At 41.4% G+C, this 26,341-nt stretch overlaps 1 protein-coding gene across 1 annotated transcript in view; it reads right to left on the bottom strand.

Moving 5' to 3' along the window:
* klf8 (Kruppel-like factor 8) overlaps positions 1 to 26,341 on the bottom strand; it is an 81,883-nt gene that overhangs the window by 14,894 nt on the left and 40,648 nt on the right. The window contains 6 exon segments of the mRNA XM_012868875.3: positions 24,806 to 24,901; positions 24,904 to 24,965; positions 24,968 to 25,001; positions 25,004 to 25,092; positions 25,095 to 25,130; positions 25,133 to 25,148. Coding sequence (XP_012724329.3) covers positions 24,806 to 24,901; positions 24,904 to 24,965; positions 24,968 to 25,001; positions 25,004 to 25,092; positions 25,095 to 25,130; positions 25,133 to 25,148 — 333 coding nt within the window.

Below are 26,341 nucleotides of genomic sequence, written 5' to 3'. Positions count from 1 at the left end.
ATTTGCCCATGGAATGAGTAAAATAAGATAATTAGACATCCTGCACTTGAAATAAGACAATGGAGATGAGTTGTGCCTATTTTAAGTGCAGAAATCTTATACAATTGGCAAATCATCTTATTTACCTGCTCAAATGCAGGACAAATACACTCATTTTAAGAACATTTGACTTATTTTTAGTTCCATTTTTGCAGTGTGATCATAGATCCCAGCGACAACAAACAATTAAAAGAGGATAGAACCTAAAATAGAGCTCTGAAGGACAGCCCAGGTAGAGTTAAGAAGCGACCGGTACGAGGTGAGACCTAAACAATAAAAGTGCAATGCCCCTTTATGCCCACAGATTGCTCCAGACAAGATTAAAAAAAAGAATATTGTGGTTCACTGCTTAAACGTGGACGCAAAGTTAATAGAACTAAAAACAGCAGAGCTTCCAGAGTTCAAAGTAAAAACAAGGTCATTAAAAACTTATAAAATTGCAGTTTAAGTGTTGTAGTGGTTTAAAACCAGACTGAACGTCTAATATTCCTTACAAGTCGAGATGTCATTGCAGGTGTTCATAAATAATCTTCTTTGAAGCGTTAAGTGAGGGGCAACCTTAGATATGGGCCTAAAAATGGATACAACAGGATTTGCAATACTTTAACCTGCATGTACATTATTTTGGCACAACTGACGTTGTTTTTAAGGTGCTCTATTAATTAATTTAATTAATGACATTGTACAGAAGCAGTGCTTAACTGGCAAACCAGAACTACGATGTTTCATATAGTATTAAAAACTAAGCAAACAAATATCATGTGGTGTTCCCCAAGGCTCCAGTCTGGGGCCTTTTTTATTCCATAGCTCATTAAAAAGTATTGTAACATGCAGATAACAGAATATAAATGACATAGCAGTCCTTTATGGTTACTGAGTTAATGGATCCATAATAGCACGTGGGCCAGAGTTTTATTGTTTAAAGTAAAAAAATATATATATTTAGGGCGTAAAATGCAGGGTTAGCGATCTGCACTTAACCAGACTAAAGTAAAAACCTTTTTGTTTAAGAACGTTAAACCATGAATGAAGACATTTTCAGATCAGGTGGTTCCTCAAATTCAAATCCTCAATGGAATCAAACTGAAAGCGAAGAGTATTTGATTTATGCAAACTATTTAAACTGGAAACTAGTGCAGATATTATATTAGGCTGAGCTGAAAACACACTGAAATATCCTGAATCGATAGTATCAGTCTGCAGAAGGACTAAAGGCCTCAGTAAACATGCTTCTTTTTTTTTTTTACACCGAGTCCTTTTTCCAAATCAGTATAATTGGGAATGCTGGCATTGGGGGTCTGCTCCTTCCTGAATAAATGCTTTCCCACTAAGCTGTAGGTTGTTTTTTTTTTAGCCTCCTTAGAGGAATGGAGCTGCGATTCTCCTCTCTAGCCACCCAGGGCTCAGCTGCCATGCAGCCCCAAAGTACAGGGAACAATGGCTTCTGTGTGGAACGCTGGGAAGAGGGGGAGGTGGATGAGAAAGTGAGACGGACAGAGACAGAAGGGCTGCATGGGTATGGAGAGAGACTGGTACAGAGAGAGAGAGAGAGAGAGAAGAGGGGAAAAGAGAGGAGAAGTATAGTGGAAGAGGGAACAGCAGAGAGCCTCCAGTCCAGGAATTGGCCTCCATCCAGTTGAGCTCAGCGTACTTTAGCTCTGGGCGAGGAGGAGAGGGTGGAGACTGCTACACCCTTTTATCAGGTTAGACAGTTCAGCTGGAAGATGGGTTTACAAAGGTGGACGGATGCACAAATATATACACACTGTCCCCCGAATACATATGCAAATAAACACAATTTCATAAGTAAACAGTTTGTTTTGCATGTTTGACTGCATGTGGTCACTTGCTACAGCTCAGACCTTTTTAAATTGATCTGTAATATCGCTGGTGGCTGCACCAGTCCGTTTCCTCTTCCAGCTCCCAAACATCAAATGTGTGAATGCCGATTTTCAAATTTCTAATAACCTGCTCTTTGTGTCTGACATATTATCCGTTTTCTGTACAGACGAGCTGAGCAGGAGGGAACGAAAAGGCAGGAAAAAAAAAAGGCAAGGGGAGCAAAGAGAAGAGGAAGAAGAAGACAAAAAAGGAGCTCACGAGACAAGAGCGAGGAAAAAGAAAGAGGAAATGAGGAAAATTAGGTGAAACGAGGGAGGTGATACACAGGGAAAGGGAAAGATAAGGAAAGAAAGTGAGAATGGAAAAAGAAAAACAGCTAAAAATGGCAAAAGGAAAAAGAGAAAGAAAATAGGAACAAAAACAGAAATAAGAACATATAAAATGGGGAAAAGGGGAAAGGCAAGTTAGGAAAATGTCAGCAAAGGAAATAAAAAAAGGAAAAGGAAGCTTTGACCTGCATTTATCTAGAGTAAATTGAAATGACAAAATGGCACAAAACTTGGCCAAGGTCTTCCCTCAGAAAAGAGGAAAATAAGAAAAAAAAAAGACGATTATAAGCACACACAGAAAAAAAAGAAAGAAAGAAAGCTGTAACACGATTACAGTGAGACGGTCAAAAGGGAAGGAAGAACGGAAACAAAATCCTAAAGAGAAAATCAAGTGTGAAAGAAGTGAGCGAGGCTGGGCAGAGAGAAAGAAACAAGAGAAAGAAAGAAAGGAAGGGAGGGAAGGAAGAAAGGAAGGGAGGAAGGAAGGAAGACGGAGTGGGTGGGAAAGGCCCTGGCGTTTCCATGGAAACTGAGAGCCATCAGCTGACTCCATGTTTTCCGCTCGTTCCTCCCACCACCAACTCCCTCCTTTTTCCCTCCCAGCCCCTTCACCTTTCCATCACTTCAGCCCTCCATCTTTTCTTCCCCGTCCTCTCTCTCTCTCTCTCTCTCTCTCTCTCTCTCTCTCTGTGTCAGGACCACACCTCTGACACCTTTCTCCCCCACACCTCCGCCTCTATCTCTCTCCTCAGCATCCCTCGCTCTATACACCAACCACACCCTCAGCGCCTCACCCTCTCATCCCCACTGCGGCTTCCTTTCTACCCACTCGCTCTGCCTCGCTCGCCCTTCTCCTCCTCTCGGCTGCTCAAAACGCTCCCGAGCTGAAATCCACAAATAAAAAAGACACTGAAAGGGTCCAAATCTAACAAAAATAAATAAATAAATTGGAAAAATCTTTCTGGACTCAAGATGTGATAAATACCACGAAGAAGATGTTTTAAATGTAGCTTTGTAGGTTTAAGTTTGATTCTGTGTGGCGATTTAAAAATGCTTCTACAATTAAAGGGGACACATAATGTTTTTTACTTCTTCCTTTTCACATTGAAATCATTCAGTTGTTGTCTATAGAAAGTTGAATTGCAACACTTTGGTCTGAATTCCTTGTCGATTTAGCTCCACAGGCCCTCAGAATACGCCTGTTCTGACGTGCACCTGAGAGCAACTCGTTTTGGTGCCGTCTCTTTAAATGCCACGCCATTCAGCCATTTTTATAGTCTGCTGGGGGACGGTGTAATGAACAGACTTTAAAACGGACTACAAAAATCGCTCCAAGAAACAAAAATGGCAGATTTGCAAAACTGGTAAGCTGGAAGTTCAGGACCATGTTTAAAAATATGACCAAAAAAAGAATATAAAGAAATCTACGCAGCACCTGGACGTTACATTTTCTGTACTCCTAGAAACGGCATATGTCAACTTTAAAATAATTACTCTTGCCTCGTGAACAACTGAATGTTTACTGCATTTTTGCACCATATTATTTTGCACTGCATAGAACTTTTTCATATTAATGCCTTTTTGCACTATTATTTTTGCACCATAAACATGGTGGAACAGTCTTTTGCACACTTTAAAAAAAAAAGCTGTTTTTCTCCTGCATTGTTCTTATCACTGCTGCACTTTATATTGTAATGTTATCTTATTACAACTGTAATCTTATTACACTGTCATAAACTGTATGCAACGCAATTTCAATAAAGTTTGTCTAAGTCTAAGTCTGAAGGTACTGAATACACTAAGTCTTTCACCTTTCACCTAAGCTGCTATAGAAATTGGGGGAATTTTATGCAACAGACCGATACAAAGTTGTGGAGTTAAAGTTCTTGAACTTTTCTATAAATAATCTGAAGGGTGAGCCGTTGATCCGTTTCCAGCTCCCCCAGATCAGTACCTCATAGAAAAACGATTTACTGCAATTACATCTATTGGGGTAGATCTCTGCATACTTTACACTTCTTGGGACTTTTTTGCCCATTGTTCTTTGCTCCATACCTACAGCTAAGTCATCTTTAAACAGGAATTTCTAAGTCTCGCAAAAGATTCTCATTTTGATTTAGGTCTGAACTTTGACTAGGCCATTCTAACCCATTGATCTAAACCATTTTAAATGTGAACTGCAGCCTTTGAGCAGCTTTGCTTCCCTTGCTGAAGAAACACATTCCCAGCATGATGCTGCCACCATCTGTATTTTAAAAAGTTCATATCTTTTTTTCTTTTCTTTTTTTTTCATATACTAGCACAAATCACATCATTCCTGTATATATATTTTAATAAATAATTTAATTTTTAAATTTTTAAATATCAGAACAAAAATGAAGGGCAGTGTTAGGTAGCGTTTAAAACTCTATCTTAATGGTGATATATGTTCAAATAAAACTAAATATTTGAATCTATCACAAGTTTTACACTTTTGTATTTAAAAATCTGAGACCTTTGAGTATAGAAAAGTAAAGCCATGCGGCTTAAATAAACCTTAGAGTTCTGGTTATTTAAGAACACAAAGAGAGCAGTTTAAAGACGGAAACCCAGACAGCCCTCTCTCCAGCAACTAGCCTCAGGTCTTCATGGATCTTGAGGTACGCCTAGACCAGGTTCATCATAAAGTTCCCCCCCCCCCCCCAAGCAGGCACTGGCTCTGCCTTGGTCTCCTTGAATTGGGGCATCTCTCAGAAACCTCCAAAGGAAGATGTCCACGACACATCCTGCTCAGAAACTTGACCCACCTAAAGTGACCAAAGCAACGCCTGCGCTGCGACAGACAAACCTCGTCCTGCCGATCCATCTTTTGCTCCAACCTGGCAACGCAACACCAGCCTATCTTTAACCGTGACGTGATATGTGGAGATCATCTCTGAATGATCAAACATGACTTCTACTCTCTGCTGGTTCTCCCACTTTTTTACGAGTAGTTGTAAATAAATGTAATTCCACCAGGAAGCATTTGGCCCTTTAACTTAACTCCAAATCAAATAAAGGAATCTTTTTGTAAGCGCTTTCCACCATCAAACAGGCTCACATCAATCTTTTCTTTGTCTAAGTCTCAACAAACGTAACCCATCAGGATGTTCTGAGCTGAACTCCTTGACTCGACTTGATGTGTTGCTCTTCTTTCCCCGCCTGCATTTCTCAGTTCAACAGCTCCGTCGTAAAATGGGTCACCCGGTCCTCATCTTGCAATTAATTCATGTGATCTGCAAACTCTCCCCGATGCGGCCGGCAGCTGCGACTGCGGCAGCGGAGACGGCTTGCGGAAGAAAAAACAGAGGCACGTCGTCCGCAGGACTTTAATCATCCTGTACTTGAGGCCGCACGTTTGGTACCGGTAACTTAATGTGTGATTTATGGGGGGGCAATAAAGCTCAGCTGTCAGCTTGCCCACAGAGGACGGCTGACACATGTAAGACGTATGACTGTATTTAAAGCGTGTGAACAAGGCGGAGGTATTCGGAGCCGCACGGCAGCAGCTTTAATCAGGCGTGTGTGGTTATTGTGATGCGACTGAGAGCGTTTAATAGAGAGAAACTGGTCAGGTTGGAGGAGGTCAACTAACAGACGGTGAATAATTAATGCACTTTACCTGTATAAGCTTACAGTGGGTTATTTTACTTTGGCACGGTAACAAAGACGCACGCATGTCTGTGCTTGTACACCACTTAGGTAAACAGGAGTCATTATCGAACCAACTGGACGTTTGACCACAGAATGAGTTCCACAAACCAGCTGTTTATTCATCAAACTACAGTAACTTCCTGTTTTCTCTGTGCTGCTGCTGCAGTTTTAGACAACATGGAGTCAAGCTGATGGTCAAGAAATGATCCATCTATCCATCCATAGAAGAAGAAATCTTCTATAGTCCAACAAAATTCTGTCCTCTGCATTTAATCTGTCCCATTGGGAGCAGCGGGCAGCTTAAAGCGCCCGGTGAGCAATCTGGGGCTAAGTGTCTTGCTCAAGGACCCATGGCAGTCTGTGGAGGGTCCCAATTCAGACTAGGTACCCACAGCTATAGGATGTAACCGCGCTGCTGCAACCACTATCCATACATCCGTCCAAACAACCATGTATCTGACCATCCACCCATCCATGAATCAGTTTATCCATCCATTCATCCATCCGTCCATCCGTCCAAGAATCAATTTATCCATCCATTCATCCGTCCGTCCAAGAATCAATTTATCCATCCATTCATCCATCCGTCCAAGAATCAATTTATCCATCCATTCATCCATCCATCCAAGAATCAGTTTATCCATTCATCCATCCATTCATCCATTAATCCATCCATCCATCCATCCATCTGTCCATCCATCCAAGAATCAATTTATCCATCCATCCATCCATCCATCCATCCATCCAAGAATCAATTTATCCATCCATCCATCCATCCATCCAAGAATCAATTTATCCATCCATTCATCCATCCTTCCATCCATCCAAGAATCAATTCATCCACCCATTCGTCTAAGTATCAAGTTATCCATCCATTCATCCATCCGTCCAAGAATCAATTTATCCATCCATTCATCCATCCGTCCAAGAATCAGTTTATCCATTCATCCATCCATTCATCCATTAATCCATCCATCCATCCATCTGTCCATCCATCCAAGAATCAATTTATCCATCTATCCATCCATCCAAGAATCAATTTATCCATCCATCCATCCATCCAAGAATCAATTTATCCATCCATTCATCCATCCTTCCATCCATCCAAGAATCAATTCATCCACCCATTCGTCTAAGTATCAAGTTATCCATCCATTCATCCATCCATCCAAGAATCAATTTATCCATCCATTCATCCATCCAAGAATCAATTTATCCATCCGTCCATCCATCCAAGAATCAATTTATCAATCCATCCATCCATCCATCCAAGAATCAATTTATCAATCCATTTATCCATCCATCCGTCCGTCCAAGAATCAGTTTATCCGTCCATCCATCCAAGAATCAATTTATCAATCCATCCATCCATCCTTCCTTCCATCCGTCCAAGAATCAAATCATCCATCCATCCGTCTAAGTATCAAGTTATCCATCCATTCATCCATCCATCCATCCAAGAATCAATCTATCCATCCATTCAAGAATCAATTTATCCATCCATTCATCCATCCATCCGTCCGTCCAAGAATCAGCTTATCCATTCATCCATCCATCCAAGAATCAATTTATCCATCCATTCATCCATCCATCCAAGAATCAATCTATCCATCCATTCATCCATCCAAGAATCAGTTTATCCATCCATTCATCCATCCATCCGTCCGTCCAAGAATCAGTTTATCCATTCATCCATCCATCCAAGAATCAATTTATCAATCCATCCATCCATCCATCCATCCATGAATCAATTTATCCATCCATTCATCCATCCTTCCATCCGTCCAAGAATCAATTCATCCATCCGTCTAAGTATCAAGTTATCCATCCATCCATCCGTCCAAGAATCAATTCATCCATCCGTCTAAGTATCAAGTTATCCATCCATCCATCCATCCATCCATCCATCCATCCATCCATCCATCCATCCAAGTATCAAGTTATCCATCCATTCATCTATCCATCCGTCCAAGAATCAATTTATTCATCCATTCATCCAAGAATCGATTTATCAATCCATCCATACATCCGTCCAAGAATCCGTTTATCCATCCATCCATTCAGACCCGGGGTCTTTAAAGGGTTCTCCTCTCAATGAGACATGGCAGGAAAACCTCCAAACAGGGCCATTTAGGAGGCACCCTTCATACGGATGCCTCCTACATTCATTGGTCGTCTACTGATATGTTTCAGTGTGAGGGTAGAGATGGACTGTACAATAAAGACTTAATGAAGGAAAAGGCATCAACGGCTGATGCCATGGTCATAGACGGAGCCCCAATCCAACATCAACTGGCTCCAGCCAGTGTTTAGGGCCTCGTCCTCTCCTTTCCTGATCCACCTGTTAACAGGCAGCACAGCTTTTGGCGGACTGGGTTGATCCGGCTGCCTGTGTAGTCCGGGCCAGACCTTTGCCTGCTGGTCACAGCTGCAAACCGAACAGGGGAGGCTCGCTGCAGTCCAGGGAAGTTTCCTCAAGCTGTACATGTGGAAACGAAGCAGCGGGCCAGAAGGAAGTTTAGACTGAATATTTAAGGCCATAGCTGAGTGTTTGACATCATCGCATTCCAAGCTGAACATTAAATAGGAAACTCTACACAAACAACTCAGAGAATTTAAACTGATTGTGTGAAAACAATAAGAGGCATCAACATGCTGACTGAGAGAGGCGAGGTCTCACACTGCAAACAGGGAACTAAAAGTAAGTACAATTTTCTTAAAATTAATGCATTTTTCCTTGATTTAAGCAACTAAATAAGACTATTTGCCAATGGAATAAGATTCTTCCACTTAAAATAGGAACGTTTCATCTCTACCATCTTATTTCAAGTGCAGGATATCTAATTATCTTATTTTAGGGGTAAAAATACTCACTCCATTGGCAATTAGTCTGATTTATCTGCTTAAATCAAGGACAAATACATTAATTTCAACAAAACTTGACTTACTTTTTGTTCCCTTTCTGCACTGCAAAAACAGATCTAAAAATATGTAAAATGTTCTTAAAGTTAGTGTATTTGTCCTTGATTTGAGCAGGTAAATAAGATTATTTGCCAATGGATGAGTATTTTGTCCCCTAACATAAGATAATTAGACATCCTGCACTTGAAATAAGATGATGGAGATGAGTTGTTCCTATTTTAAGGTCAAAAATCTTGTTCCATTGGCAGATCATCTTATTTACCTGCTCAAATCAAGGACAAATACACATACTTTAAGAACATTTTACTTATTTTAAGTTCTGTTTTTGCAGTGTGCAGTGCATTTCCTGTGATCTGAACCTTTAACGTTTCTAATGTGAAGTACAAATCTTGAAAAAAAAAAAAAAACATTGCAGTTTTTCTGCAAAATTCTGTGACTAGTGCACAAAACGTCCCTCTGGGTCAATCAGAATCAGAAATACTTGAATAATCCCAGAGGGAAATTACAGAACACACCATTGTTTACTTTTGGCATTGGGCCAACACTGCAAAAACGGATCCAAAAATAACTAAAATGTTCTTAAAATTTGTGTTTTTGTCCTAGATTTGAGCAGGTGAATAATCTTATCTGCCAATGGAACGAGTATTTTGACCCCTAAAATAAGATAATTAGACATCCCGCACTTGAAATGAGACGATGTAGATGAGTTATTGCGATTTTAAGCGCAAAACTCTTATTCCATTGGCAGATGATCTTATTTACCTGCTCAAATCAAAGACAGATACACTCATTTTAAGAAAATATTACTTATTTTTAGTTCAGTTTTTGCAGTGAATCTGTAGAACCTGTAGAACCTGGCTGCATGAGGAGGTTTGACCCTTTTGACTAAGGTTGTGTCAGACATGTTAGCTACGTTTAAATGGACAACAGTAATCGGAATAAAGGGCCAACTGAAATAAAAAAGTGTTATGTAAACAAGCCACTCGGAATATGATGATCGGTTTAAACTCAATCGGAATGAAATTGTAATCCGAATGGGAGGAGTGGTTTTAGATGATTGATAATCTTATCAACGTGCATGTAAAAGCTCGTCAGGATCAAGTTATAACGAATGCGGGGCACTGACCCGAGCGCTTATCTGCGTCCGACGTAAACGTGACGTATTTCCACGTTGGTGAGGGGAGGAAATACGTCGGGAAGCAAAACTGTCGGAGCTCCAGATACGACCTTTCTGTTAAAAAATAAATAAAATTATTGCCTAATCAGTAACGTCTCCACCTTAATTAAAACATCGTGTAAGTCCAGCCTGGATGCTAGGAATATAAATTAAGTCATATAATACTGCTTTGTTTGCTATTTGTTGTTGTTGTTTAGCAAAGACAGAAGTTCTTCTTCTGTGGTATTTTTTTGAGGGGGATTTGACAACTGCGCATGTCAGAGTGGTTCTATTCTGCATAAAGCCAGGTGCATATAAACGCACATTATGATGAGATTTATTTACTGTGTGCCCATATAAAACGGTACAATCCGATTATTTAATCTGAATACATTTTAATGCAACTATGAAATTCTGTGCATGTAAACATATACATTCAGACAGGACACCAGGCCTCCAGGACCTGTTTCACACCCCTGCTGTACAAAAGCTGCAGCACGTTGTTACCGGTGGAGTCCTGCGTTTTAGTGGAAATGTTTTATGAAAGCTTTTAGCAATGGAAGAATAAAAAAAAGAAATGCCTAGAACAGCAACAGGTGTACTTGAGAAATGCTTTGCAATTTCTCAGTCATAAGATGATTTGAAGGCAGCTGGACGTCTTGTCAGATTCTTGCTGAATCATCATGCACCAATTATTTTTAAAGTTGCATGTTTCTATATTTATTTGCACTGCGTTGGCAGTTTAACGTCGTGGAAAAGCTCTTTTGTTTTTTTGGAACCAGCTCGTGACACAATGAAGGGGGTCAAGGACCACATGGTGGGAGCCATTCACGGCGGCGCGGCCTCGCTCGTGCCTCGTCACGCCACTCGTCGTTTCACACCTCGGCGACTGTCAAAGCGTCACCAGGGTTTGTTGGAGTCATACAACTCAAACCGTGCCCTCTTTTAAAATTGCATAATAATCCAGTTTTCTGTTCAGAGCAGCTGTCGCGCAGGAAAGACGAGTTCTGGAGGATACAGTAAAAACATTACGTCCAACTACAGTGAGAGACGGCAGCGCTGTTTGAAAGCCAGAGAAATGTGAGTTAGAACAGCGAAGCTCCTGCAAAGCTTTGATTATCTGCAGATATGAGTGAGGGGAGGAGGAGCTCAGCTTTTTCACTCTGGTGAAACCTGAAAACAACACTGTAACAAGCGTTTTCCCCCCCAACTCCTGCCTCATATTCATCCCTTTCATGATTCAAATCTCTTGATTGAATCGTGGCGGCCGTAAATCTGTCAGTACTTCATTAGCGGCAGAGCTGGCACACACCAGTCCTCCGTTTAACCGCCGCATCGCCGCTGGCAGGTGTTTTTCCTCAGTTGATGAGCAAAAATAAACACAATAAAATTATTGTTCTGGATCTCAGGGCGATCTTTCTCAGTCTTGACCAACAGAGTGGCGTCTGATCAGAATAAAACAGGCTAAAGTAATAATTTTATAAGTAAATAACGGCCCGCCAAAAATAATTTCTGCGTCTATCTGCCTTCGACATGCAGCTCAGTTTTTCTGAAGTGATAAACTTTTAGTAAAATCTGTTAAATTTGGTGATTGTGCCCAAAAGAATGTATGCTGTGTCAATTTTATGATATATTTATTTATTATTTAAAGCTAAAGATATACGTGTATTTTATTTTTACTAGAGAAATATATGTTTAATACATTTGTGATGTTTATGAATTTATCTTCAAGTTAATAAAAAAATTTACATAATTTTTAAAGTGTTTATGTATTTCTAATTTTTAAAACATCTTATTCATTCATTTGTTTCTCTGTAATTTAATATTTTATACAACAGAATAAGTAAAAAAAATTTAAGCTCATGTTTGTTATTTTACTTAGGTTCTTATAATTTTTTACATCAAAAACATTACAAAATAAGAATTTGCCTGAATTTACAACTTATTTGCAGTTATTAATATATAGATTTATTTCAAATTTTTTATCTTATCCAAGCTAATCCATCTTAATTTATAAAGCAATTTACATTAACAAAAGCACAAGTGCATACAGAATACATAAAAAAACATAAAACATAAAAAAAACAATATATTAGCTTTGTTTTGCATGAAACAGAGCTTATATATTGTGCATTTTTACTGATCTATTTGTTATAAATGTAAATTTAGTATTAAATTATTTAACAAATAAAAAATATTTTAGATACACACTTATAGAGTTTGTTACACATTATTTTTCCTTCTTTTTTTAAAATACAAAATCCCACATTCTCCCACTGGACCATTTAAATCTTCTGTACTCCTAAATGACGCTGATACCAAAAAAAAAATTTACTTTAAAAAAAAATATGTACTACTTATAAAATTAAAATGTACTATAATAGCCTTGGGTTTTTTGCAAAGAATTATCTTTGACTGAGTTTTTAATCTCATTTAGAAAAAGAATATGATAAAAAAATATCAAACTAAACTGCATATACAGATTAGATATCCATCTATAGATGAATATCCTTAGACAGAAATCTTTGTATATATAATATGTTTGTATGAAGTGATAGAACTGACTTTGTAACGGGCCTTGAGATGACCTGTTGTGAATTGGCGTAATAAAAATTAAAATTAATTGAACTGAAAGTGAAGCCTAATCTAAGCTTCATTTTTTTTACACCTCTACATAAAAGCAGTCGTGCAATAGATTTAGCCTCAGGATTTGGACATTTTGGATTTTTGCAAGCGATAAAGATGAGAAAACACAAGAACGTGTTGTTTGGTGCAATATGCCCCACATTCATCGCTGGGGAAAAAAAAAAAACACTTTTTGCCCCCAAATTACTTGAATTTCTCCGGCAGATGACAGTTGAAACAAGCGGCACGGTTCTCCGCAGCTGTCTGCCAAGGCAATTAAAGCGGCGGGGGTGTGTGCGTTTGTCGCTGCCGCCAAAGATCAAAGGCGAGCTGAACATTTCTCAGCCTCCCCTGGTTGTCGCGCAGCGAGCCCCTCAGACGCCAGAAAAACATGAACAGTACGAGGCGCTGAGAACCAGAACTGCTTCCTGTCTCCATCGGGGGGGGGGGACAGCTGCTTCTACTTCCTGGAAGCTTCACGCCGTGGAAAGCGAGCTGCCAGCAATGACATCACCATCACCACCACCATCATCATCATCATCATCATCATCCTGCAGCAGCAGCAGCAGGGAAAAGCTGCATCCATCCTGTATCTGCACTGCAAAGCCCCAACTCCCATGAACCATTGCTCCTTTCACAGAGCCTGGATGTGAAATCCTCTGAGTGGAGTGGGAGCTGTGAAACACACGCAGCAGCAGCAGCAGCAGACCGGCTAACCTGCGCTCGTGGCAAACGTGGTAAACGCTCAGCAAACAGACCCTGAAGCTGTGGCACGCGCAAAACACGCACGGACGACAACGGCGTGCGTCACGGCCTCCCTTTGTGCATGAGCGCCCCTGTTTGCTGGAGGACAACCGACTTGTTTATGTGCGTACATCACACACACACACACAGAGGCCTTCATTGTTGGTGTGTGTGTGTGTGTGTGTGTGTGTATGCGAGAAACCCAGATTAGATCCATTCACTGTGCTTGGCTGGCAGGTATTCAGTGTGACTGTGTGTGCTGGAAGGAAGGGGGAGAAAAAAGGTGGAGGAGGAAGAGGAGGAGCGATGGAGGGGTGGGGATGTTGGGTTGGGTGTGGGGGGGATACAGTCTTTTGGCAACTCCCGCCAGAGCTGTGGTTGCCATGGTGACTGGGCGAGCGGAAGCAGAGCCTCCCCCGACATATCCTATTAGGGTGAGGTAGCGAGGCCGACAGAGAGAGAGAGAAAGAGAGAGAGAGAGATGAGAAAGAAAGAAAGAGGGTAAAAGGAGGGGAAAGAGAGGAAGAGAGACTTCAGTGCAAAAGTTTGGAAGAGAGCCTATAAGGAGAGGAACAATGGAGGTAAAAAAAAAAAAAAAGAGCGACCAGATGAAAAGTTGTGTCCAGAGAATTTTTCTTCAAACTGTTTTTTTTTTTGCTGCCGCTGCAACGCCAATAATAATAATAATGGATGTGCTGGATGACCCTTGACCCCGTTGTTCCTCTGGACTAACAAACACTGATTAACCTTTATGAAGCAGACATGTTTATTCATCCATGCTCTCTCTGTGTTGTTGTCCCCACTTTACACCGTCTGCTCATCTCCTCTGCCCATACGCTCCGAAACACCTCCTCTCACTTAAAACCACCCACCTACCCATATTATATATATATATATATATATATATATATATATATATATATATATATATATATATATATATATATATATATATATATATATATATATATATTAAATCCAACTCAGAAAGTAGACTTAAATACTTCTGTTAGTTTATAAATCACTGAATAGCTTAGCACCTAAATACATAAAGACCTGTTGTTGCTGTATCAACCCTCCAGACCACTCAGATCTTCTGGTTCTGGTCTGCTCTGCATACCCAGAACCAGAACCAAACATGGAGAAGCAGCATTTAGTTCCTACGCTCCACAAATCTGGAACAAACTTCCAGAAAACTGCAAAAATCGGCCGAAACACTGACATCCTTTAGATCAGGACTGAAAACCCAGCTGCTTTCAGCCATAAAACTAGGAGGACTGACCAACATATCTGATGAGTATTGATATTTTCACCTGAAACAATCACATCTTTGTTACTGGTCTCAGAACCAGGGACTGTTTCTATGTGTTTTTGAAGTTTTTATGATTAAAAACACTTGTGAACCGCCTTGCTGCTGAAATGTGCTACACAAATAAACTTGACTTGCATCGTCTATCCATTCATGAATACCGATAGGTTTCCCCAACAAGAGTTCAGCATGAGGCTTTTTTTTCACGTGTTTTATAACATATTAATCTGTTAAAGTGACAACGCTGGACGACAGAGATAAAGAAACGGGTTTTTGCAAAGAATCGTGACAGAGATGGCGAGGGGGCACGGATCAAATAATAAATAAAGAGAGCTATTGTGGATGAGGTCACTTCCTCTACTAAAAAAAATGAGCGGTTAATGTTTTCCCAGAACTTAAAACCCCCAGATGTTAGCAGGTGTGAGGGCGTTTTTCTCATTTTCCTGGCTGATTTAGATATTTATGGCACTCAGGGCCAGAAGAATGTTGGCAGAGCATTAACCGTCCTTCTGTTTATTTATTAATTAATGGTTTAACGTGTGCTGTAGGTCAGGAGGCTTTCAAACTTCATGTTCAAGTCAAGGATCTATATCTGATTGTTACACGAGTTTAAATCCATTCTGCTGTATAAAGTTGTAAATTTGACAAAGCGGTAGTAATAAAACGTCAAAGTTCCCCACCGCTCAAGAGTTCTATAAATATTAACAGATAACATTATGTCGGCTGAATGCATGCCGGTACCTGGAGTTGTCGTCTTTGGGTTAATGAACATCCTTTTTTACTACTTTATGGCATTTTATAGATGAAATAATTAACCAAGCATTCGATCTACAGATCAGCAGAGTAGAGGCAATCATTAAGGGTTGCACAGCTTCTTTGTTTTTTGTTTTTTTTGCCATTTGCTTGGTCTGATCGGGTTCTTCAGGAGGAGCAAACCTGGACGTTGGTTGTTTGTGTGCCGTTAGCATGTGCGAAGCCAACGGCGCGTGTAGCAGCTGCACGGTGGCGTTGTCAGGCTGTTTGCGAAGGGCGCCGACTTTCAGGGGGGGGAAATGTTATGAAAGTGATAACGGTGACGATTCTGACGGTTTGGGTTCGGAGCTGACAGAACTGCAGGAAGGTCCACTTTCTTGGAGACTTTATCTGCAGCAGGAAAGTCCACTCCCCAGTGTTAGAGACAGCCGCAGAGGTGTGGTCAGCACACACACACACACACACACACAGCTTAATGATCCCTTACGTAATACTACTCCACCCAGCCCCCACCCATCACTAACCCAAACCACACCACACACACACACATAACACAAGGGGCTCCACCAGAACCCTCCCCCACGCCCCGACACTTTCAGCTTCATGTGAGCAGAACAACTCAAAGTTTTCCCAACGACCAATCGGAAAATGTGCTTTCTATCCGTCCGTCCTGCAGGTAACTTCCTCTGTGCACCATTCCTGCACGGCTGTCCGCTCTGAATGATGGGAGTTCAGCGAAAACCTCGTTAGCACAGGGTTCCTACAGCATAAGGCAAGGTAAATTTAAGACTTGAAATAAAAAGTTAAGACCAACTTCACGATAAACAAGATAAACCTGGTAGTGACAACTTCCGCCAAATGTTTATTTTAACATAAACCATTACTTTCTGGCCCAGTAGACATGTTTAAAATTTTGAAAAACATTCCATATAGGAAGAAAGCTAAAAAACACACAAAAATTACAGATATATTTTTTAACAACTATTGAACTGAATTCACAAACGTTGTTTTGTTCCCTACTAAAATAAACTATAAATCAGTTTTTAAAACCACAACATAACCAGTGCCAACTCTTTTTTGCAGCTATGGTCCGTTCGCAACAGTTTTTATTGGTTCCGCTATCGGGACGGAACCAATAATGGTTACATTGAGCCGTTCGGTACATTAAAACAATTATAATTGTGTCAATTATTTTACTGTTTGGTAAGGATTACAAAAATAAAATCCTATTTATGACCTGGTAACAATTTTAAGAACTAAGAAAGACTGATTTAAGACATTTTAATGCCAATTAAGGCCTTAGTTTTATATTACAGAATTCAATACCTTTTAAGACTTTTTAAGGATCCGCAGGAACCCTGTAGCAGTAAAATTCCAACTTTGAATGCAACTATTTGAAGATCACCTGCAGTGATAAGAGAACAACGCTGAATCGCAGAGCTTATGAAGTGAATTAGTGTGGCCATTGTCAGCTTAAACTGGGATTTTATAGATTCAAATTAGGTAGGACCGTTTTTCCGGTTTGATAAGACATACACTGCAAAAATGAAACTAAAAGTAAAATTTTATTGAAATTAATGTATTTGTCCTTGATTTGAGCAGCTAAATAAGATAATCTGCCAATGTAATGAGTGTTTTGACCACTAAAAAAGGATAATTAGATCACATGAAATATGATGGTGTAGATGAGTTATTCCCATTTTAAATGCAGAAAATTTTATTCCAATGGCAAATAACCTTATTTACCTGCTCAAATCAATGGCGAATACACTCATTTCAAGAAAACTTTATTTATTTGAGGTTCGGTTGTTGCAGAGCAGCGTCACAAAGCTCAAACAGCGCTCCTTTTCTGATGAGCTTTTTTACGAGCTATTGAACCCACAGTAACCAATCACCTAACCTGCATGTCAGGAATGGGCCATACAAATTTAAAATTCGATCACGATATTTTGTGGTACACGAGTTACCTAAACGGCACACAGCGACTGCTTTTCATCCAATTTTTGGATTTATTGATATTTATTGACGCTCCCATTGGAGCGAAATCCCAATGGGAGAAAGTATAAAAAAGTAACAATCTCAACGATACTGATATCTGAAAATGCAATAATTAAATTGTACCGTCGTCATGATGAATCAAAATTCATATCATGACAAAGACTATTTCACAATAGCGGTAAGCGATACAATAAATGCCCATCCATACGTCATATAAAGGACTAAATCTTGGTTTCTGACATCCTTACCAGAAGGCTTTGCTTTCTCAGAGAGGAGCAGATGTATAACCTGCTTCAGAAATATTGTTGCCCCTGATTAAGAACAAAAAAAAACAAATTGCAACCTTTGGTGCAGCTGTTACAGGCGTCATGTTGCTTTGTGTCGGTTTCTTTAAGAAATCATTTGTCAATGACTCTAAAAGCAGTAACACAAGAAACCGTAGAAAACTGCCTTCTTTCAGGCTAATGCACAGAAACTGGCCAGAAATATTGTTAATGAATTGTTTACAAACTGCTTGAAAATGTATTCTGCATTCATTGCATGTTTAAAATATCTTATGACAGCAGAAGCAAATCCTTTAAAAACAACAAAAACAAAAACAGCTTTGCACCGGCGGGGGAACGTGAAGAAGCGATTTCAAAGCATGCAATTTTCTGCATTCAGCAGCGGTGCAGCACAGTTTCAGTCTGGCCTCGACACAAACTCTGCAGCGGAGTTTTCCTCTGACAGGCCAGTTAATAAATTCATGGTTTCTCGGTTTAGACTAAACGGCAGTCGGGGCCCCGAGTGAAGACAAGTCGTGACAGTTACAAAAAGCGGTGTGACCAAACGGGGAACGACACGCCACTGAAAACATCCACTGCTATTTGTTTAAGTTAGTAATTTTGTTTACTTTGTCTTGATCCTGTTAGTCAAAGCTCCTGTAAAGCCTTCAAATTTAGTTTGTGGGCACTCAGCGCTTAGATTTATTCATATAATTTGGCTTTTAGAGGGCTGCCTGTTGAAATGAGAAGCGGGACAACTTTCTGGCCCAGTGCAGATCGTTCTGCTGCTTAACACAGTGGCAGGGTGGAAAGACAACAGCAATCACCTGAGAGAGGCAACTTTTGCTCTACAACAACCTGGAAAGAGTTATAAGGTCATTTAGAAAACTGCTTGAAGTCCATCATTTTACAGAGAGGCTTTTGCTCTCTCATGGGAGCGAAACCAATGGCAGACCATGAAAAGTTTAAAAAATAAACTTCTTCATCAATCACTTAATCTGGATGGTATTAAATTGTTCTTTGGTAATAAAGTACAAAATTGTGGTGTTATTTTTGACCAAGAACATAATTTAAATCCCATACTAAACAGGTTTCCAGAGTTTCCCCTTTCCGCCTCCGGAATATTGCCAGAATTAGAAATATTCTGTCCAAGGGTGACGCTGAAAAACTAGTCTATGCATTTGTTATTTCAAGGCTGGACTATTGTAATTCTTTACTATCAGGAAGTCCACAAAATGCAGTTCAAAGTCTTCAGCTGATCCAAAATGCTGCAGCAAGAGTTCTGATGAAAATCAACAAGAGGGATCATATTTCTCCAATTTTAGCTTCCCTTCATTGGCTTCCTGTTAAATCAAGAATAGAATTTAAAATTATTCTTCTAATGTATAAAGCCCTTAATAATCAAGCTCCATCATATATCAGAGCTCTGATTACCCCGTATGTTCCTAACAGAGCACTTCACTCTCAGACTGCAGGTCTGCTGGTGGTTCCTAGAGTCTCTAAAAGTAGAATGGGAGGCAGATCCTTTAGCTATCAGGCTCCTCTCCTGTGGAACCAACTCCCAGTTTTGGTCCGTGAGACAGACACCCTGTCTACTTTTAAGACTAATCTTAAAACTTTCCTTTTTGAACAAAGCTTATAACTAGAGTGGCTCATGTTACCCTGAGCTATCTCTATAGTTATGCTGCTATAGACTTAGGCTGCTGGAGGACATCAGGGTCTATTTCTCTCACTCTGCTGAGTTCTCCTACTGCTCTCCAATCTGCATTGTTTGTCATTTAAATGTTTTACTTTTTGTTCTCTCTGGGGTTGTTTCTCTTCATAGAAGGTACACCTGGTCTGGCTTTCTGTTAGCTGTGACATCATCAGGGGGGGCAGATCATCCTCTATTACCATCTACCATAGAAAGTACTCCTGGATCAATGTGAGCTTCTGTGCTTTCTGTGTCTCTGCTCTGTCTTCTCTAACATAGAAAGTACTCCTGGATCAATGTGAGCTTCTGTGCTTTCTGTGTCTCTGCTCTGTCTTCTCTAAGCCCCAGTGGGTGGAGGCAGATGAGCGTTCACACTGAGCCTGGTTCTGGTTCTGCTGGAGGTTCTTCTCCCTGTTAAAGGGGAGTTTTCCTCTCCACTGTCGCTTCATGCATGCTCAGTATGAGGGATTGCTGCAAAGCCATCAACAATGCAGACGACTGTCCACTGTGGCTCTACGCTCTTTCAGGAGGAGTGAATGCTGCTTGGAGAGACTTGATGCAACCTGCTGGGTTTCCTTAGAGAGGAAACTTTCTGACCAACCTGGAGGATCTGATGGAGTCTGACTTTGGAAAGTGCCTTGAGATGACACGTGCTGTGAATTGGTGCTATATAAATAAAACTGAATTGAAAAGCTGGAAAAAGAGCTCCAACGCAGACGCTACGGGCCTCAGTCAGCACGTTAATGGTTAAAGTTCACGGCAGCCCAATTAGACAAAAAGCTGAACGAGAAATGTTTCTTTGGCAGGGAGCCAGGACAACCCAGCCGAGCATAGAAGCAGAAACACCTCGTCTCAAGTGACGGGCACGGAGGTGGACGGGGTGATGGTTTGGGCTTGTTTTGCTGCCACGGCTCCTCCTCGTTGAGTCAGCCGTGAACTTCTGTGCATGTCGTTGTACTCCAGGGCCAAATGTGGGCTGTCTGTCGGACCAAACTGGGTCATCAAGAGAGACAAATCTCTGCAAACCTCAAAGAGCTGAATGCTGTAAAGATTCTCAGTCTGAAATCCCTCCACAAAGAGGTAAAAAATATAAACTTGATGCTCTCCAAGCTGCTGAATAACTGGGTGTATTTTGGCTTTTCTGGGGTTTGATAAATAACGTCAGCGTGGAATCACACCTGAGGTTATGTTATCATGATATAATAATGCCAGTAAGGGTCTCTGTGTGCCCGTTTTAAAAAAACAAAGCTAGACTCGGTCGTCATCTCACAACATGGAGGACCAAATGGACAGCAGTCATAATCCTGCAGTGCAGTCGGCTTCTTATCTGACTGTCCACACCCTCTCCACCTCCACCGTATCTCCTCCCTCCATCTGAAAGCAATCCCCATCTGTCTCCTCGTGCTCTTTTACACTTCCTCCAGCATATTCTCCTCGTGCTGCACCCATCCTGCCGACTCCACCCTCCCCGTATGCATCCCTTCTCTGCGTGGCAGGCTGAGGTAATGGCTGCTGTTGCGTGCCTGCGACTCTCACAAACACCACCTTATCATTACTCCTCACGCCCCGTGTCGTATATACGCTCCGGTTATAGCCGGCCGTGGACCTAAACCCATCGGCTACAGCATGCAGCCAGAAATGTTAATGCGCTGCGACTTGTCCGCTCGGCGAGCTCACGCAGGGCTGACGTTACCTATGATTACGTTTAATTAGCACACATCAATAATGAGGACAGGAGATGTTAACAAGCAAGCAGATGGACTAATAAGTAACTAGTAGGGGCATTTTAAGACGGCATAAAGGGGGGGTTGAAATCCTTTGTGACAAAGAAAATTGTTTGCCTATAAAAATCTGGCTCTTGAATCGAATTATTTAAAATTTTCAATCGGTTTTAAGAGGCAGAAGATGAAAATCAAGGAAAAATGTGCCAAACATATCTAAAACAGATTCCGTGTCATATTTTTAAGAAAAAATAAATGCATGGTTAGAGTGAAAGAGTGACAATTTTGTGATGAAAATGAGCTTCAGCAGCATAATGAGTAAACTTATGTTTAGGTAACATGAAGGTTAGGTATGGCTTCTGGTATTAAGATACAGTCACAACTTTAGAAAGTTAGATCAAGTCTCTTCAACCTCTACAGAACAGATTAGATAAACCCCTCCCCCACCTGTTGCTGGCTGAAATAAGAATATGTAATAAGACTGTTTTTAAATAAATAAAAATGCATCTGCGAGAGTTCCTGTGTCTACTGGTGAAATAAAATACACCTATTGAAGGTTTTGCTAACAGAACGGATACAAAAGCTGACTACTGCTTCTTAGACCCACACTTTTAAGTTATATCTTTTAAAACAGGCATGCATAGTGACCGGGGTTTTCTTCTCCACCGTTTTTGTTCTGGTTACCGGTACAGAAAACCCGACTTAGTACATCTGCTAAACGTGACAGACCGCCAGGGAGAGACGGGGGTTTCCACCAGTCGTATACAGCTTAGTGCAGTGTTTTTTAAGGCGTGCTGTACTAGGGCTGGATGATAATCGATAGATGTATATCGATGATAGGGAAAAAAAGGTCAATAAAAAGTTCATTAAAATAAAAATTTTCCTTGCTTTTACATGTTAGTCATGTAGGTTAATATAACAGTCACTAAATCCTCCCAACCAATCACAACGCAGACCCAAAAACGCTCCGTCACCAAGCTCCGCCCCGTCAAAGATCACGCAAACCAAAAGTTGGTTTGTGTGTATCTGTATCTAAAAATAGATTACTAACATCATAAATGTTCAGGGCTGCACTTAAAATATATGTTTTGAATTTGTTGATAATTATCAATTTGATTTCTGTTTTATCGATATGCTTTTGTTCTATATCGTCCAACCCTATGCTGTACAGCATGTTTCGGGTGTTTCCCTGGTCCAGAAGACCTGACGTCCACCGACGGCTGATTAAACGGGTCTTTGCTGAGCTGCAATCAAGTGAAGCAGGTGTATCAGAGCGGGGGAAACAGCTAAAACATGCAGGCCAGGGCTGGAAAAAACTCGAGCCATTTTCTCCTAAACTCTTCCCAAACAAACACAAATCCAACAGGTTGGCTAATTGGAAATATTTCTGATAAAGAAAAACTGCGGCAGGTATGAAAAACGGTCACCTGCCTCCTCAGGTAAAGTAGCTAACTGACCTTTAAGCCGGTGAATATGCTACAAATTCCTTCATTCATCGGTTCATTAAAATGGGACCTAACGACATAAGAGTGTGCATGTTCTCCCAGCGCGTGTCAGGGTTCTCTCAGGGTACTCCAGCTTCCTCACACAGACTGGTAGGTTACCTGGGCGCTCTATAAACTGGCCCTAGGCATGAATGTGCTGCCCAGCAATGAACTGGTGACCAGTCCAGGGTGGATCCCACCTCTATTTTACATTTATTAGAAAAACTCACACCTAAAACGTCACTCCTTGTAGAGTTTAGGGAAGATTTAGCCATTTGGTGTGATAAATCGCAGTGGGCATACTAAGACACAGCTGCATAACGCATAATCAACAGCTGGTTTGCCGCTGTGACACAATATAAAAACAGTAATATGTAAATATTAAACCAGTCAAACAATCTTAAACGACCATTGGCTTTATGTCTGAATGCCGAAGAAATCCCAAAAATAATACATCTTTGGGGCATTTTTTTTATCTGTATGGTGGAAAGTTCACTTAGAAAATAAATATTTAAGTACAAATAGGAGCACAATAAAAAAAATTTTCCTGTAAGAATATATTTGTGCCAAACCCCCCTAATAACCACTCATAAATGTATTATTTGTGTCTCTGCAGAGAGTCAACATCCTTTTATGTTTCCAACCAACTTCCTCACCCAATGTCTAGCGAGCCATTTGCACTTTTTAATTTTCCAGACAAAATATCTGCCATAATTTGGTTTATTGTCAGACTTCTGTTTGCATCCAGGCCCATAAAAACGTAAAAGGTCTGGAAGCCACGGTCCTGCTCCTAACTTCAACTCTGAACTTATCCTTTTGCATCCAATTTGTCCAATTTTGTCCGTTTCTGTGCCCTAAATAACTATAAATGTTGTATAAAGTCATGCTCTGCTTCAGATCAACTAAAATGCAATTCCCCATTAGCACCTTCTATTCATAGTAAATTAAACTTTCCGAATCCACTTCCCAGAATTTGATTTGCAATTAAATCAATTAGTCGCTCCATTATAAAACAAATTAGATTTTTTTTATTGTAGGTGTATAAAGCACCACAATAAATAAGAATTTTCTTGTTTTCGATATTTTGATCTAAGCTGTATGGTCAATGATGTGAAAACTCAGGTTCTCAGGGTGTTTTTAACCCACTGAGACCTCGATAAGCGCGCAAAAGTATTCGGGTCAATTTTCTGGAGGCTTTTCAGGTTCTAATTGGGGAGTTTACGGAACATCTTTGTCTTGTTTGCCTCGCTGAGAACAGAAGGCTGTCTCTTCGACCCTAAAATCTGAAGATCTCAATTTAATTGATGGTCTGCAGACTTCTCAACACGTTAAAAAGTCACTAAAGTAAAGCTGTGGTACGCGGTTGAGCATCTGGATGTCTAAAACAGCTGAACCTGTTGCTGTTCAGGTTCATTTTTACTGGTATTTTGGATTTCATCAAACGCGAAACACATATAAATACTAAATATTAACTCACATATTATTAAGTAACTAGGAGAGCTGGTCTGAAATAAAATCAGCAGGCCGCCGGAATTGGAAAACCTGATCTAGATCCTGATCTCAGATATGCTTCCTATCGGTGTACTGAAGGCCATCCATGTTGCACCAACAACCCTCTTCGGTGAGGAAGCACCTACTGCAACAAGAAGATTCAAGAGGAGCAGAACAGTGGACCTAAAACAGAGTCTCTGGACTATGAAGACACACAACGGTGAAATCATGGCATGGTTTTCAGCCATGGGGGTTGGAAATCAACAAGAGAAAAGGCAAAACGAGGCACCAGAACCTTCTGGGACATCCTCGCTCCTCAGAATCTCCATACGTCGGTTGGTATAGAAGTGATGCCGTGTGCGGAGGAACGTCTGTGAAGGTTTCGCTGATTTAAAGACGACACGGGCCTCATAAACGCTCTGACACCCACCTGACCGATCTCCCACGTCTCCTGTTTGCTTCCGTTGTGACTGATTTCTAAAGCCTGGGAACACGTCGGCAGAACGCTGCTTCATCCGGACGGACGGCGTACTGATGCAGCAGCAGCGAGCAGATAAACCAGAACCTCTACCTGACTCCTGTGAAGGGCTGGACGTGTTTCCAGCGTGTTAGAACCTGCAGCCACGCCTGCGCACGCCCACCTACGCCCAGCTGACTCTCCTCCATCTTCCCCATCCGCCCCCATCCCTGCTAATCAACCCTCCAATCACCTCCATCCAGAACCCCACCTCCCCCCCCCGCTGTACCTCCTTCCTCTTCCTCACCGTGCACTCCATCTCCTCTGGCTCTGGCTTGATCAGCACTGAGGGCATGTCTCTCTGGCCTTGGGCCTCCCTCTCCTCCTCCGTTTCCTCCTGCTTCTCACCCTGACGGCGAGCGTCGCCCCGTCGTTCGCCTTCCTCGCTTCCTGGTGCGGCGGCCGAGCCCCGTCGCCAGCTCCTCCTCCTCCTCCTCCTCTCGCTCTGGTGGGCGGCGGGGGGCGGCGGAGAGGACGGCGGCGGCGGCGTCGATGACGACAGCTGCCGGGTCACGGCGCCCTGCCTGGCCGGTTCCTCTGCTTCTTTCGGGCACCGGCGGCACTCTCCTCTGCTTTGGAGTCGACTGGCACTGAGGAAGAGGAGAAGAGGCAGAAGGTAGAGCGAGGAAGGTACAAATGTGCAGAAATGTAGAGAGATGTAGAGGACGGACAGGAGGTGGGAGGGAGTGTTGGGGGGAGGAGAGGAGAGAGGTGATAAGGGGCAGATGAGGGGGTGAAAAGGGGGAGGGGTTCGGAGCAAGGTAAAGAAAAAAAAAAAAGCTTGAAGCCAGAGGAAGGGGGTGAGGAGTTGAAATATGGCAGAAAAATAAGTTGAAAGAGATGAAAAGAGGCGGTCAGGTAGAGGATGAAGCTGAACGCAGGAGTTAAAAGGGAAAAGAAGTGTGACAACAGCTTTACCTTCTCTCTAAAAATCAGCAGAAAGAGGAGGGAGGGGGGTTTAAAACCCTCCAGCACACACACACACAGAAACACCAGTGTGAAAAGAGAGAAAACCTAAAGCAAAAAAAAAAGTAGAAGAGAAAGAGAGAGGGAGAGGAGGCAGAGAAACAAAGGCCTAAATCCTGAGGCTGACACTGAGGGAATGAGAACGAAAGAGAAATAACAGACAGAGCAGGGAGGAGTAGCCGTGAAGTGACCCCTCCCTCCCTTTCAGTGGTAGGCAGGCGGACACACCCCTTTTCTGAAGCCGTTGCTACAACACACACACACACACACACACACACACACACAGAGCGAGTGGGGAGTGCCAAGGCAGAGCCACGCACACACAGCCATTCAGGAGGAGAAGCTACACAACCCACCCAGCTCTTCTGGGTTAAGCTACTGTCCATTTCCTCTTCCTTTATAAGTTCAACTCTATCGGACGTCCATCAGTTCGCTCGCCAAATTACCGGGGAACTGAAACTTTGGCGAGCCAAGCTAAAAAAAAAAAAAAGTGGATCGACTTTAAGGGTTTCTGTGTTTGAGCTTAGCGTCTCAGAAAGTGTAGCTTTAACTGGAGCTGTTTGTTGCTCCTTCTGTTCAAATAAAGCAAGTTTCTAGTCTCTCTCCCTTATAATAAGATAGCTTCGTTAAAGCTAAAGACAGATTCCCTAAAAATAAATAAAAATAAAGTTAAAAAACAAAACAACTGGACTTTTTTTTTTCCGAAGTTTGAAGACGTTTCTTTTCCATCCAGAACGCTTTCTCAATTCAAAATGTCAAAATGGAGTAGTGTGGACTCCCAAGCTTTATATTCTTTCCCAAAATGTCTTGTTATGGC

Source organism: Fundulus heteroclitus, chromosome 11, assembly GCF_011125445.2.
Source record: "Fundulus heteroclitus isolate FHET01 chromosome 11, MU-UCD_Fhet_4.1, whole genome shotgun sequence".
NCBI classification, from domain to species: Eukaryota; Metazoa; Chordata; class Actinopteri; order Cyprinodontiformes; family Fundulidae; genus Fundulus; species Fundulus heteroclitus.
The sequence above is the reverse complement of the archived record's forward strand: the minus strand, read 5'-3'. Positions and strand labels throughout refer to the sequence as shown.